The sequence below is a fragment of the Triticum urartu genome, chromosome 3, assembly GCF_003073215.2.
Source record: "Triticum urartu cultivar G1812 chromosome 3, Tu2.1, whole genome shotgun sequence".
NCBI classification, from domain to species: domain Eukaryota; kingdom Viridiplantae; phylum Streptophyta; class Magnoliopsida; order Poales; family Poaceae; genus Triticum; species Triticum urartu.
Window position 1 is genome coordinate 20,615,857 of NC_053024.1, and position 14,928 is coordinate 20,630,784.

Consider the following 14,928-nt stretch of genomic DNA (forward strand, 5'->3'; position numbering starts at 1 on the left):
GCCTCAAAGTTTTCACATGAGAACTATAGATGGACAAGATTATTTGTACAAAGATGATGAGTCATGGCCTACTACAATTTAGTACTCCATTTTGTATATTCTTATTATTACTATCGTCGTTGAAACAAACATGTGGCGTTGCTTTTGAGTACATGTGCAACTGTACCCATTTAAATCTTTCATATCCATTGATATCTTCGTCACCAATGTCATCCACCTGTTCTCTTCTTCATACCCATATGAGTCAACAACAGACCCACAAGGACATTCACAATATATGCAGATGACCACCAAATTTCACGTTCATGCACTCTGTTGTAAACTTAGAAAAGAAATATCCATGCAGCCATATGAACAACTAACTGCCCCTCCTCAACCCATGTTCTATTTATTGACTAAACTAATTTTCAGTCCACTATTTTCTGGAGTTAACATTTTTTAGATTAATTTTATGTCTGGAAATTAAGCAATACTGCAGGGTTACCATGATACATGATTTTCACAGAAACACGAATATGGGAGTACATTTGTTCTGGGACGGTGAATTTAATAGGAGACGTACCAGTAAGTACCATCTTACCTTAATCCCTGATTATACCGCTGAAATTAGCCTCACCATGCTATTTATTTGCTCCCTTCATGTATGTTGTTAGTCTGTTACTCTCATACAAGTTATAATGCTCGGAGAAATATGGAGTTCCAGTCGCCTTCCGGTACACTATCTTCCTACTTACTATGAGGTTATCCTCTGTAATTTTAAGATTAATATTTTTCCCATGCTTTCTGCAATTATGTTTGCAGATAAATGAATGATTGCATTATTTTGCATCCCATCGATACACGTTTAATTGTTGTTCTTCTGGATTATTGTTAAATTGTGCTATCTAATTTCCTACATCAGAACAATGAAACATGGATGGTTACGATACATGGAGGGGTGGAGTTTCATTATTCATTTTTTCATGCACACCATCAAGACAAAACCAAAAGATATCATCAGATTGTAGCACTGTAGGTTTATCCCCTAGCCCTATGGGATGTCGTATATACTTCATGTTTAAAACTTTCCTTCCAGTTGTTGATGAACATGTCGCCTCACAGTCGTGCCTTGCTTTTTTAGGAGATCTTACGGCTTCCACTCATCCGCGATCTTAATGGAGTGGCTATGAACCAAAATATTCAGAGTAAATATGAAGAGTCTATTCTCTCATTTCAGTTTTTTTGAAGAATCAAGAATGCAAGTACAACCCAACTTTGATTTTTTTTTCTTTGCTGCGAATGAAAAAGATAAAATCATCTGAATAGGGAATTTCTACACAAGGTACAACCTAAAGGTATAAGCCTTTCAAAAAAGTTGTCATGCCGGTATAAATAAATAAATTAGTTTTGTTTCTGTACAATACTGCTTCCTTAGCAATTAAAAGAACTATATCGATGTATGTTATTCATGATGGCTCTCTGGATGTTTGGAACATATCTCAGCTGACTTCTCAGGTGTGCTTTACCTGTAGTATCATACGCCCGTACTTTATTTTCCAGTTGTTAAGATTTGGCCACTCGAATTTGAACTTCTTTGTAGGTGAACAAATGCCTCATTTGGAGCGACTATAGGCTAACCAAGTGTACCAGAATTACTTCAATGCTCTTAAAATCCAACATAGCTTTTTTATCAGCAAAATCCAACATAGTTACTTGGGAGAGAAATCGGTGCATGATACTGATAATTCTCTTTATGTTTGTGCAGAAATATGTTTGCTCAACATTTCAAATGTAAATATCAATATTCCATTGGGCCTCCAAAATTAGCATTTAAAATATAAACATATTGTTCAACAGTTCAAGCTATATTTAATATTCATTCGTACAATATATGCTTTTCTTGGAATATGTTAATGGAAACCACAAAGTCCCGCAGCAACGCGCGGGGGTATCATCTAGTTAATAGAAAAACGAACATGGCGGACTAGGAAATGGTGGACAAGGCCATGTCCATCTAGCCATCCAAACGAACTAAAAACGAATATTTTTTTTGTCCGTTTAGGTCTCGCCGTAAGCCCGGGGGCCCTTTACCTAATGAAACACAAAAACATAACCACGAGGCCCGCATAGATCGGCCCATGGTTAGTAGTAGTACTCTTCTTCTTGTTTAGCAAGAAGAAAGGATACAGTCCCCGCCGCACCTTGAGACCCTCATAAGGTTCGTCGAAATAATTGGCGAAAAGGCTTGATCTTTATCTGCGGCGAGGTGCTTTTGGAGGAGGGTAGGCAGGATCCAGACATCCAGCAGGAGATGGGGGCTAAGAAGCCGCAGCTGCAGCTGCAGCCGGCGCCGGAGAAGCCAAAGCAGGACCCGCAGGTGCTAGTGCCGCCCGTCTTCGACTTCCCTCCCTTGGCCGCCCGCACCAGGTCGCCGTCGCCTCCTCTCTTTCTTGAAATATCGTTTTGATTATCAATTAGTACTTCCCCCTCTTGATTCCTATCGCTTGCGCCTCCGAGAGGAGGAACACCACCTCACCAACTGATGATGTATGTCGATTTCATAGCACAAATCGCAGGGAAATTGGGGATTGAATGAACTGGGATTTGGTGGGGTCTGCTAGAGATGCTCTAAGCTATACAAACAGTGGGCTGGAGAGAAACTAGATAGAAGCTAAGTTTTGGCATTTGAAACCATGGGGATTGAGGAGAGGCGTGATTCAGGACCATGGTTCGACCGAACCCATAGTCCACGCGGTACGATTCTCCAGCCTTCTGCATGTGGATACGTGTGCCTTTTGAATTCAAAACAATCGATTAAGGCTTAAACAGCTCGAGGCCTGCGTTAATGTCTTTGCTTATACTGATGGGCTGGCACACCCTAGGCCTGCGCAGGCTAGTTTTGTTTTCTTCGTATTGATGGGCTGGCACACCTCTCTAGGCATTTCAGCGCTTGAGCCAATGCCCCATGAATAAAAAAACCGTTGCCTGTTTCATCCATGGTAGTACTGTTTATTTTTTATAAATTCATAGATGTCTTATCTGAATAATTTAACATATGCATTGACTGACATAAAAACACTTGGGCCTTCTTTGGTTTGTAGGAATGTCATAGGATTTCTATAGGATAGGATTTGCATAGGAAAATTTCCTTTGAGACCCTTTGGTTTGTAGGAATGGATTCCTATTCCTATATAGGATAGGACTCAATCCTTCACATTTTGGAGGAAAAAACATTAGCTAAGACTCAATGGAAAAATTCCTATCCTATGCATCAAATGACATCTCTTTCTCTATAGGAATTGAGATGCATGTCATCTCACTTCCTATGATTTTCCTATTCCTACAACATTTCTATCCTATGAACCAAAGGAGGCCTTGATTTTCATAACATAGCCAGATATGTCAGACCTCCCAGTTTCAGAAAATGCGAAGTGAGCATGTGGTTTTTTAGATAAGCTTGCAAATGTTTACTCATAAAGTTCCTGCATGAGATGGAGTAGGTGAGAATAGTCTTTGCAAACTGTGTAATCACACACAAAAAAACACAAAAATTATTATGACAACAAGAAATATACTTACTTTTATCATTCTTTTCGGGCACCATCATATAAACTGAAGGCACTAGGCTTCGTTTTGTCAGCCATAGCCTACTCATTGCTACTCTTGGGGAGAGAGCTATCACGCATATCAAACAAATAAACAAATAGTGAACAGTGTTGATATGCATGAAGACAACATTTCCATGCCCGTTGGAGTCTGACTATTATATTGCCTATTGTATAAGAATTGAGTAGGCTTGCTTAGTGATGTTTGGCTCATAACCTAGAGTAAACTACTCGCCCCATGCATGACCACACCCGTCAACTCCCTTCAACAGTTCGCGCCATGCATTCTTTACCATGCAAACTCTTCCGCCATGACTTGTTTAATCAACCATGCACAGATCCATAGGAACAGTGTCCAGGAATCAATGGCTTCGAGTGTAGGTTCGGCTGGACCATGGTCCTGCCCAACATTTTCGGGGATTGAGGAAAACTATGGCATTGAGTTTAACCGGCGATTAGCAGTTGAACACCAGTTTAGCTGAAAGTTGAAATTGATAAAGATCTCCTTCTCGCGCTTGGCCCATCTGAGCCGTTCACATCTCCTGCTTCGCTGTGGACTGTCTGATGGTTTCGTTTTAACTGAAGAAGAAAACAAGAGCTGCTGACTGACGAACTGAAAGAATCACATCCTGACAATCTGCCTCTCAAGACCTCTTCTCCAGAGTTAGCTTTCATTCAGACATCTGACATGACAATCTACCGCTCTTCTGCGGAAGGATTGCCTTTCATTTGTCCAACCTCGATCCAGCTAGTTCAGATGCGCTCCCTCCGTCCCACAATATAAGACGTTTTTGCAAGCTGTTTTAGCTTGCAAAAACATCTTATATTGTGGGACAGAGGGAGTAGACATATGCATATGTGATAGGTGCCTCCATGCTCCTTGGGTATCTGTGTGCCGGAAGTGATCCTTCTGCAGTTAAGATGCGATATGTCCACTACTCTCAACATTATATATATTGCTGTTGCTCTTGATTCGTGTATGTGCGCTCAAGTACCTAATCAATCATGCAGGATGTTGGTCCCGGCATATGAGCTCATGTTCGGGAAGCTCGCGCGACGCAGCCTCTTTGATGACTATTTCCATTCTGGGGGTGTGGACGCGCATATTGTGTTGAAGCAGTTGGGAGATTCTCATGCTGATCTGAATGCAACGTATCCATCAAGCAAATATATACAGTTGCCGCCTTTTGTTTTATTTGGCTCTGTCCGGTTCATGACCATCTGATTGTGTTTCAGTAGTATATATGGTTGCTGTTGAAGCTTGGTGTAAAAACGAGTTTCTCGACTTATGTATATAATCCTTTTGTTTTTTCTATATATATATCGATGTTTTAAATGGCGGGCTATGAAAAATAGCGGCGGGCCTCCAAATCAGCTATAGCGGGCTATAGCGGGTTATTTATGAAGGCGACCATTTAGCGGCACCCTGCTGAAAAGGTTATAGCGGGCTATTGCGGAGTTATAGCCGGCTATTTAAAACTATGATATATATGTAGCTGCTCTGTTTCAGGACTCGTCTCTTTTCCTGCAAGAAAAGTTGTTTTTCCTGACTTAATTCATTAGATGTCGACAAATGGGGGGGAAGCTCACTTTCGATGGCAGAGGTGCTTACTGCATAGTTTACCATTGCTATACTCCCTAATCTTTAATGCATACTACTTGTTATGACATAATTTTTTGTAGGGATTTGAACGACCCCCATACATTTGTGGACTTACTTGTGTCAACTTTGAAACCGTAAGTGATCTCTTGTTAGTCATGAACAGTTGTGATTAATTCTGTTATGCAAGGTGCAGAAATTGTACTGATTCGGCCTATAACTTGCATTTTCCAGCACAATGCGGCTGTCTTCAAGCGTTTACTATCCGAAGTATGGTATTGGCGCGTTTGGGACGTTCCCTTTGAATATGGCAAACAGGTCGATCGGTTGTATATCTTGACTGTGGCTGTTAATCATCCATTTAGTTGTACATAGCTTCCCACAAACATCTTGATGAGACATTTCCATGACCAAGTACAAGATGTTGTCTTTCTTGATTTGAAAATATGATTATTAACACGGCGAATTGTATTCTTCTGTTTTGCAGAGCATGCTCAGAAGATTATGGTGTCATGGGTTTAAGATATGGTTCAGAGAATCTATCAATTGGGGCCTCCTTCGTCCCATTTCCTTGTATGTTATTACTTATAGTTCCAGTTGGAGTATTGAATTATAATTACAGAGTCAAAATATTATGTTCCACGTATTTCTATCAATTTTGAATCTATTTACTTATGTTATTCTCTAATAAAACAATACCTGCATTCCATTATGTCATGGTATGCTTATATTACTTTTGTTTGTAGCGCCTGGTGAGGTACCCTACGGTGCATGGTTGGCTGGGAGAAAAGGGAATTTAAGTGCAGGCGTACAATACAAACCGCTAGGTTTGTGTTACTGAACTTTCACTGATTGTCAAAGCAATATATGCTAGGCCAAAGATTTTGAGGCTCTCTTGCATATCCTTTTTTATTTGAATGTCTGATACTCTTCTGTGTCCACATGGAAAATGCTCCTTTACATTTTTGAGGCTTTATGTTTACAATGTTTTACTCGACTTAGAAATGACCATAAATAAGGTGCATACCATACAAGAGTGATTTGGAAAAGTTTTTTTTAATGTTATAAGGATTTATACGCTGCAAATTTCATTTTTTCTGTAAAACACAATAGCATGTTGTTCATAATTTATTGGGAAGCTAAGTGCAAAAGATAAACAACATGATGTCATATCATTTGATTTTTCTCTGCAGTAGATTTCTAACTAGGATATTAGTAGAACCTACTGTGTATTTTATACTCAAGGAATTTAAAGAAATAAATGGGCAACTAGTCAAGTACATGTATCCACAAGTTTGTGCACTTCGAGACCTTTTATTTTTATAAAATTACAGGATTTCCATGCTACGTACTCCCTCCGTCCCATAATGTAAGACCATTTTGCAATCTATGGTCTTACATTATGGGACGGAGGGAGTATTAACAAGTTGCAATTCTAGGTTATTGTAATTTGCACTGCATCAAATTTAATGTTCTGTTGACATGTCATATATTTATTATTGCAAGCATTTTCCTTTCAGGAGTCATGTGATTTATCTTACGTAAAGATGATCAGGATATAGATGTCATATTTACACTTTGCAGCATTTTATTTTGTGTCACTGACGAAAGCATTTTTGATTTTCTCCAAACAGGTGGAAGCAAGCATCATGTGCCTTTTATAGACTTGAAGAACTGGAATTGTGCAATCGGTTATGGTGTGGGCTCAACTAGCCCACTCAGCCCTTCATTTACTTTTGCACTAGAGCTCGTTAGAAGTTCACGGGTTTGTTATATTTATTTCTTATTATTTGACAAGAAAGATTCATATCATTTGTTAGCTTGCAACGTCTTAGTAGTTTGACAGGATTATAAACAGACTGGCAGCCATGATGTGTATCTGATGCAGTGATGCATATAATTAAGATGCTCCTATTTTGAAATAATTAATACTGCTGAATTGTGAACATGATTATTCTTTGGAAAAATTATTGAACTATTCCATTCTCAGTTTGTAATTTTGATAAAGTATTACTTCTACAGTATGCACTTCTTTGTCAAATTCTTGGATTTTGACTCACAAATAAGGAATCCAATGATCAATCACAGCGAAACAGAGTTCCTATGCTAAAGGAGAACCTTGATATCTTACATGTGGTTTTCCCTTCATCAAATCTCATACGCAATAAAATTTACATGTAATTATTCTCACGCAATGGCATTTCCTTTTCCTTGATGTGCAGCTGGTTGCATCATTCTATCAACACCATATTTCTGGAAAGGTAAGTGCAATTGCATTTCATTTCTTGATACCTAGAGTTCCCCCCTGCAACTAGAATCGAAATTTAAAAGATATCTCCTTTATCCTACTTAGTAATTAGTAATTTACTCAAGCAGTTTCATACTGCTAGCCCTTGGGGATTGGTTTATTTGTCCTCTATTTGATCTTTTAGGAAAACATTTTTCTTGAAAGATTTTAGCAGAACTTTTTGATAGATTTCAGTATTTAATCTGGGGGTATATTATATTTCATTTCTTCTAATAATAATGTTTAATGCATGCATTAAAATTTTATTATGAGCATTTAAAACAGATATCACATCATTTGGAATTCTAGGAGAATAAAATCCAATTTGGGATTAGTGTCTAAAATTACGAAATTAGGAGAAATCATAAGCATCCAGTGATTACAGGAGCGACACTTAGCAGAAAGAATTTTGTCCTAAATAAGTTCAAAGACGAAATTGTCTTATTTAGATATTTCATTTTAACCAACAATCTGGATATGATATCAGGATCTAAAGTATTGGGGTGAACATGATATTTTTGGAACTTTAAACTACATTGATCTTGGACTTGAGCTAGCCACAAGGTATACCTTAAAAGAAGACATATTTGTCAGTCTTGTGACCGATTCAGTTTACTATAACTCCATTTTGTGTGAACTATAGGGTGGATAAAGACAAACCAACAGACGATGTTGGCAATTCCTCATTTCAGGTAGCTGCAAGTTGGCAACTTAATACTGATTTACTTGTAAAGGTCAGCTGCACCTCAGTTATTTTCCTTTATGACACTGTATCCTGGCAACCAATGCTTCATATGCATTTCCTGCCTTGATGGTTTGTTTTGGAGTATTGCATATTTCTTACTGAATCCCGCAGGAACTGAACTATTTCACTAGAAGTTATTTTGAAATTCCTGTAAAATTAAGAATTCATTGAAAAATGTTTTTGTCTAGTAGTCAACGCGGTGGCAATATTTAGGAGAACTCACCCTGTAGGAGATTTATAACTTACATGTTTTCCCTTCCTTCAAACGTTTTCTCCAGTTATATAGTCTGTACTAAATTTGGAGTTGTCTATTCATGTCTTGTTTTATTTAAGAATCATCATTGTTATTTTCTTACCAGGGGAAGTTAGGCCCCTCCAAGTCTTCTGCAGCATTGGCATATAAGTTTCCACCCTTCTTTACATGTAGTGTCACAGGTTTGCAACCCTTCAATTCCTTGAAATAATTTTATTTGCAGGCACAACCTTGTTATAGCCTACTCCCTCTGTATCAAAATGTAAGACGTTTTTTGATAGAAAGGGAGTGTCAAAAAACATCTTATATTTTGATACAAAGAGAGTATTTTATTATAGGCTGCTACATAAAAAACTGCTCCGGAGCTTCTCTATGTTCATGTGGCCATAATATATTATCTAATTCAACTCTATCATTTATTCAACAAAATTCCAATGTTTCCATATTTATAGCAGAATTTTCGAAATACATTCAGCCCTAAATATCTTGCTTATACTAAGTACCTTAGTTTTCCTATATATTGTGAACCGAGTGCTCAAGAATTGATGCAAGATGTTTGATGCTGGCCTTTAACTCATTTTATAGTTTTTGTTCAACAAGTAGAATTGTAAATTAATGATTTCTAAGTAGACCATGAAGACACAATACATTAACAATAATATTATTGTTTTGAAATGCGGTCCCTTAGGCCAGATTCATTAGATAGAGTTGCCCGGTTAGTTTATGGAAACCCGAGTGAAAACCGTTACAACACGCCCTCAATAAAGGGCACCCGGCTGACCTGGCAACAACAAGACCACACACACCGCCGAGAAGAGGACACCGTTGAGACTGCATGTATTGTCATTGTCATCACCTTTCCCCGAGCAGGCAACTCCGACTTCGCCGAAGACAACCCGTCAACACCCCTTCAAAACAAACAAGCCAAATAATTGACAGAAGAGTCGAGGATCAGCAGCTCCGATTTCGCTGATGTGCTTCACGGGAGAAAGTTGCATGCCTCACACCGACCTAACCCAGCGCAACCTCCGTAGAGCACCATCTGCTCAAACCACCCTCAAGGGGTCATCGATGCCGCATGGCCCCACCACACACAGCTCCAACTTCTCTGTCGCTATGAGAAACAAGCATAGGCACACTCATTGGCGAACCGGACCATCGACATTAGAAGGACAAGCCGTGACCCAGCTCCGCACGCCATCATCGTTGTCACCACCCAAGTCGCAACATCGACCACTTGCATTATCAGTTGGGCACTTGCCAACCGTGATGCCATGCATGTCCAGCCCAAGGGAAGCGCGGGGTAGGATCACTGGTCTTCAAAGCAACGCCCCAAAGGGGGAAACCGCGCTGGCACGACATCGTTGCCCGACCTAGATGGGTCTAGGCTTTCGCCCAAAGAACGAGATCCGAGGATGAAGTGGGTCGAAGAACACCACGTCAGTGCCTTCAAGAAGGGGAACGACACCCGTAGGCGTCTTCACCGCCGAGAGCTTGCACTCGAAGCAGACATGACAAACACCCTCACGCGGCCGACCAAAGCCAGCCTGCACACCCCTGCACAACAACCGCGTCGTCGCCACATAGGGACCACCACACAATCCATCCGCCTCGCTGCCGCCTACCATGGTCACCGGGATGACCGACAATGCAGCATCGCCACAAAAGACACCACAGGTAGCAGACGTGCACAGAGGCGAAACTCCAAGAAGCGTGCACAGAGGAAACGCTCCGCCGCCACCTTCCCTATGGAACGCGTGGGCTTAGCTGGCAGGCCCTCTAACGGCGGCAATGCGGGATGTGGGGGGGGGGGGGGGGGGGGGGGGGGGGGGGGGGGAGGGGGGGCAGGGAGTGGAGGCCTTGCGGCGGCGGCACTGGGTCAGGAGAGGTGTTTGGCCAAATACATGAACATATCACGATGAATTATCAGTAGCTAGTTATTTGTAGTAGACATGTTGGTGTTCTTTCAAGCTTTCATCTACTTTCTTAACAATACTTCCTATTTGCAGTTGAAAATGATCATTTGAAAGGTACGAGATCGTATGGATTGGGAATTGGTGTTGAGGATTTCAAAGAGCCCAGTTTGCAGTCTATGTCACATATATATGATTCTACCGCTAGTAGTATCATGAACTAAACCAATATGTTTTGTTTACAAATATTCTGATTAATGTTGTACTGATAAGATTATTTCCTATCTTAATGCAGATGCCAAACACTTGATCAAGATTGTAAGGTGTTGAAACAACATGAGATGGGCGCTGATGGAAAGGAGCGCGTCCTTGAGTTTGACTTTGTTCCGGGCAACTATGACAATTTACCCAGGGAGTTGAGGCCTATCGACAAAGTATTGTAATTGTAGGTTGTTACGATACTTACTGGAGTCGGGAAACCCCACAAAATTATAGTTATTGTGGGCGTTAGATTAGTTGATCAACTGCTTTGGTAAGGACAATCATGTGCTGAGACGAACTGTACCTCGAAATACAATGCTATTGTACACAGCTGTTAAATGTTCTAGAAATAGTTCTTCAACTGTCAAAAGTCTCAGGTGGTTTGACTTCTTTTTTCTCTCTTGAAAGTCGGACCCATACGATAGCGAATACTTGATTCACTGAAAAAGGAATAGGGTTGCCCGGTTGATTTTTCACAACAGCCGCCCCCATGTGTTCATGCTCGCAAAGACACACACACAAATCAAGAAAAAAAAAGCACCGTTGAGGTTGTCAGCAAGTCAACGCCATCACTCCTCCGCGAGCCAGCAACGTCATCAATGCTGAAACAGACATCGGAACCCATGCCGTCCCAGCCACTCTGGCGACGAGGCTTGCAGGAGAAAGCGTTGAGCCAGCACAAGCCCTGCAGCCGAACACCCATCTCGTGTCATCGTCAAGCCTAGGCATCTCCTCCGCAGCTGCTCTGACTCCACAAAGACAAGGAACCCTTGCACATCGGAAGACAGAACGACTACTGAAGCCGGCAACATTATCGAACAAGAAAGCATGCCACATTGATCCAGGATCGCATCTCTTGGAAGAGGGCAGTCCCAAATGAAAAAAAGCCATTTATCGATCCCAAGAAGCAAGTGAATTAGTTTTATTGCTTTTCTTCCTTTAGCTTCTGTTTATTGCCACCTTAGCATCCCATACAGCAAGCAGCGGATAAGGAAGGATCAACGACCAGGAACATGTCCCCATCGTCCGATTTGAGGAAGGATCAACGACCTCCCTCCCTGGCTTCTGTGCCGCTGACAACAAGCCCCACACCACTTTGTTCCACCTTCGACCGAGACGACCCCGGCCGTCGCCCCGCTCCGAATCGATCTCGTGCACGCCAGGGACTCCGTGCCCGTGATCGACCCTAACCCCTCTGCAAACCCTACCGCTCAGGGCTCAGCTTTTTTACCCTCGCTCTCTTCTGTTAGGCGAAAGAAACGCATCTCGCCGAGAGCTCCGAACCGCCTGGAACCCTAGCCGCCGCCGTCTTGCTCGTCGCGATCCCCCTGGTTGGTGGAAGTATGGCTATGGCCCTGCGCATCATGGCCGCGAACCTGAAGCAGAGGATCCCCGCCGCCGTCCAGCGGGGTTTCTCCTCTTCTCGTGCTCCGGTTCGCTCCCCATCTCGATCTTCTGCCCCCGTCCGAGTCTTGATTGATGCAATGCAACCGATTCATTCTGACATGCTGCGTTGCGTGATTAGTCGAATCTATTCTTCTGTTACTAGCAAGGCTTTGGTTACCGAATGGTGCATTTATACCGAGGGAGACCGGTAAACGTGGTTACCACGGTTACCACGAAATTTGAAACGAATTTCGAATGAAATTTATAATTGAATTTTGAATTCAAATTCTTTCAAAAACAGATATAGATAGCACTTGACTTATATTTATCATAAAAGAGCTACTAGCTCAGTGGAACATTGTCTATGCGCGTGCTATCAGGTGCTGCCATACTTTACTATACATTGAGCATTTGAATTCAAAAAAAATGAAAATTTTCAATTTTTTTGCTCGAAATTCTCATTTACCGAGGGGGACTGAAATATGTGGTAACCGTGGTAAATCTCGAAATTTCGAACGGTAACCAAAACCCTGGTTACTAGAGAGACACCAGCCAGATGGCTTTGAGTCTCCTCATGTTCTTAGCAATATAGTTATTTTGATTGAACTAGCAATATTGTTTCAATTGCTGGAATTCCTGAAGTTCTTCTAGAGTCTTGATTTTCAGATTTGGGATGGATAGATAGATAGATAGATAGATAGATAGATAGATAGATAGATAGATAGATAGATAGATAGGTAGATAGTGACTGCCAAAGTTGGTTAATACTTCTATATTTAGTAGCTTCAGATTTTGACCTGAAAATACCAAACATCACCAATGAACACCACTCATCCAAACAGGATGCATGCAATACTTGTTTTTGGAGTCTTGTTGTTAATTCTGTGTACCAGACTTTCAGCCTTCATTAGCTGCCATCCCATTTTTAACGATTCAAACTCAACTGCATGTAGGCACGGGTTGATCCTGACCTCGACCCCCTCGTCGCAGAGTTTCGGTAAGGCACTAATTAAACATGGAACATCGCCGTCTCATTGATTCATCCATTGTGCAATACATCCTAATTAACATACATCTTTCTCTTTCCTCTTTCAAAGCCGGTCACTGCAGAAGATTATAGAGAAGCACAAGAAGAGGCGCAGGGACGAGGCCTTGGCCTGTGCTGCTGGCTTCAGTCTTGGAGCACTCACCTTTTTGTTTGGGGTCAGTCGCCTCCATTGATGGGGCTAGTGAAGGGATCAATGACCAGGATATCTATTCTACACTCCAAGTCTATCTACTATACCATGCATGTTTATAACTAGCCAGTGTACTCTGTAATTCCTGGGTTGTCTTACATTAAGACCACTACTGTATATGTCTTATGGGGGATGCAGTTTGTGTGGGATCTAATTTCCGTGGTTGTATGAGGGGTAATCTGTTGTTATGAGGAATCTATATATAACCATGTTATAAATCTGTTCTGTTCTGGCATTTTCGTAGTGTGATTGTGTGAACCTTCGTGATTATGAGGGATCAATATGTATTTTGCTGTTTGCTGTCCGGGCTGAGGTTACTTCTTTATTCTGCTTGATTTGTGTATCAGACAAGGATCCTAGCTGCTCCTATTGATCCCTCTTCCATGACAGAGACGCCATTAACATATATACAACCTTGCCCATAACAGAAGGGAAGAAGCTTTCAACCGGGGCAGTCGGCTCCTGGCGAGTGATTACATTTTGAACTATGCCAAGGGAGCATCAACACCATTAGTAGCTGAACTTCATTCAGTTCGAGAAGTACCTGAATTTATCATCAGGGTTTAGCAAATCCGATGCCCTCTTGAGTCAACATCTTCCTTTTGGAGTAGTAACCTGCAGCATGCAACATCTCGTCTCATCTTCCGAGCAAACACGCATTGCGTTCACCCATCTCATCCCCACCAGTGCATTGCCATGTCCCGATGCGTCATTGTCTTTGTGCAGTCGTAGAAGAGAGGTCTAGGTTGCCGGGGTTGATCTTAACAGGAGTCCCACTTCGACGGTGGTGTTTCAACTCGACAAATGGCAGCTATTGTAGACGTTAAAGTCTTTCTCAATATACATCAATGACATGCAGATCGCTTCCCTCCTAGGAGATGTCCGTCATTGCAAATCCACTGAAATACTGAATCGAGAGGTCTGGCGAACTGTTAGTGTTGTCCTTCAAAATCCAAGGAACCACAAGGTCTTCCCATCTTCTCGTCCGCATTGCGCTACACCAGTCGTGGGTGGACAGGGGCGGATGCTCTGGCTCTGCATCGTCCCCCGTTGCCGGGCGACCAACGCCGACGCAGTGGGGACGACGAGCTATAACCGCACGGACGACCGCAATGGCAAGGGACCGGCGCAGAAGTGGTGATGTCAGTCTCCGGTGCCCCCACTCCCTTATCTTCGCTTCTATCTAGTAGTTGTCTGGTGATGAACTTGATCTTTTGGTCTAGTTTCTATCTAGTATTTTTGTCCGGTGATGAACTTGATCTTCTGTACAAAGTTTATGCTATGTTTGGTGTCGTTATATGTTGCTAGATGTTGATCTAGTTGTGTGTCCGGTGATCTTTATAGTTTCTCTAATATGCATTGCATGGATAGCATAGTTTGGAGAGGACGGCTGCGCAGGCAGAGAAATGAGCGTGAGATGCGTGGGTTGTATGCGGGGTGACTACGAGAGAGGGGGAGAGCTGCATGTGGGTGGGGAGGAAAAAGAAAGGACGGGCCGGGGAACATGCATACCCATGCTGCCCGGTCATTCATGTGCGTCCAAGTGCTGCTGCTGCCCGATTCTCAAATAAGCCCAAATACTACTGTAGCAGCAACAGCAAAGGCCGCCCCCACGCCGTGACGTGCGTACGTATCTCCGGCGGTCAGTACATACCACAAGG

General features: G+C 42.0%; 1 protein-coding gene across 1 annotated transcript; it reads left to right on the top strand.

Annotated features, from left to right (window-relative positions):
* Positions 1–2,256: 2,256 nt before the first annotated feature.
* Positions 2,257–14,408, top strand: LOC125546526. Its single transcript, XM_048710757.1, has 19 exons — positions 2,257–2,406; positions 4,596–4,735; positions 5,146–5,188; positions 5,268–5,321; positions 5,419–5,502; positions 5,672–5,757; positions 5,931–6,011; positions 6,819–6,949; positions 7,407–7,445; positions 7,959–8,035; positions 8,115–8,205; positions 8,576–8,651; positions 10,479–10,557; positions 10,678–10,816; positions 11,894–12,076; positions 12,983–13,026; positions 13,127–13,232; positions 13,512–13,580; positions 14,127–14,408. Exons 1-19 carry the CDS (start codon positions 2,291–2,293, stop codon positions 14,406–14,408), a joined length of 1,920 nt encoding a protein of 639 aa, XP_048566714.1. The 5' UTR covers positions 2,257–2,290.
* The last annotated feature ends 520 nt before the right edge of the window (positions 14,409–14,928 follow it).

Bases quoted from the DNA above. Each gene is read 5' to 3' on its own strand.
- LOC125546526 (XM_048710757.1), top strand. From the start codon at position 2,291: ATGGGGGCTAAGAAGCCGCAGCTGCAGCTGCAGCCGGCGCCGGAGAAG. The intron at 8,036-8,114 runs GTATACCTTAAA...TGTGAACTATAG, and splicing joins GGACTTGAGCTAGCCACAAG to GGTGGATAAAGACAAACCAA. The intron at 13,233-13,511 runs GTCAGTCGCCTC...GCATTTTCGTAG, and splicing joins CACTCACCTTTTTGTTTGGG to TGTGATTGTGTGAACCTTCG.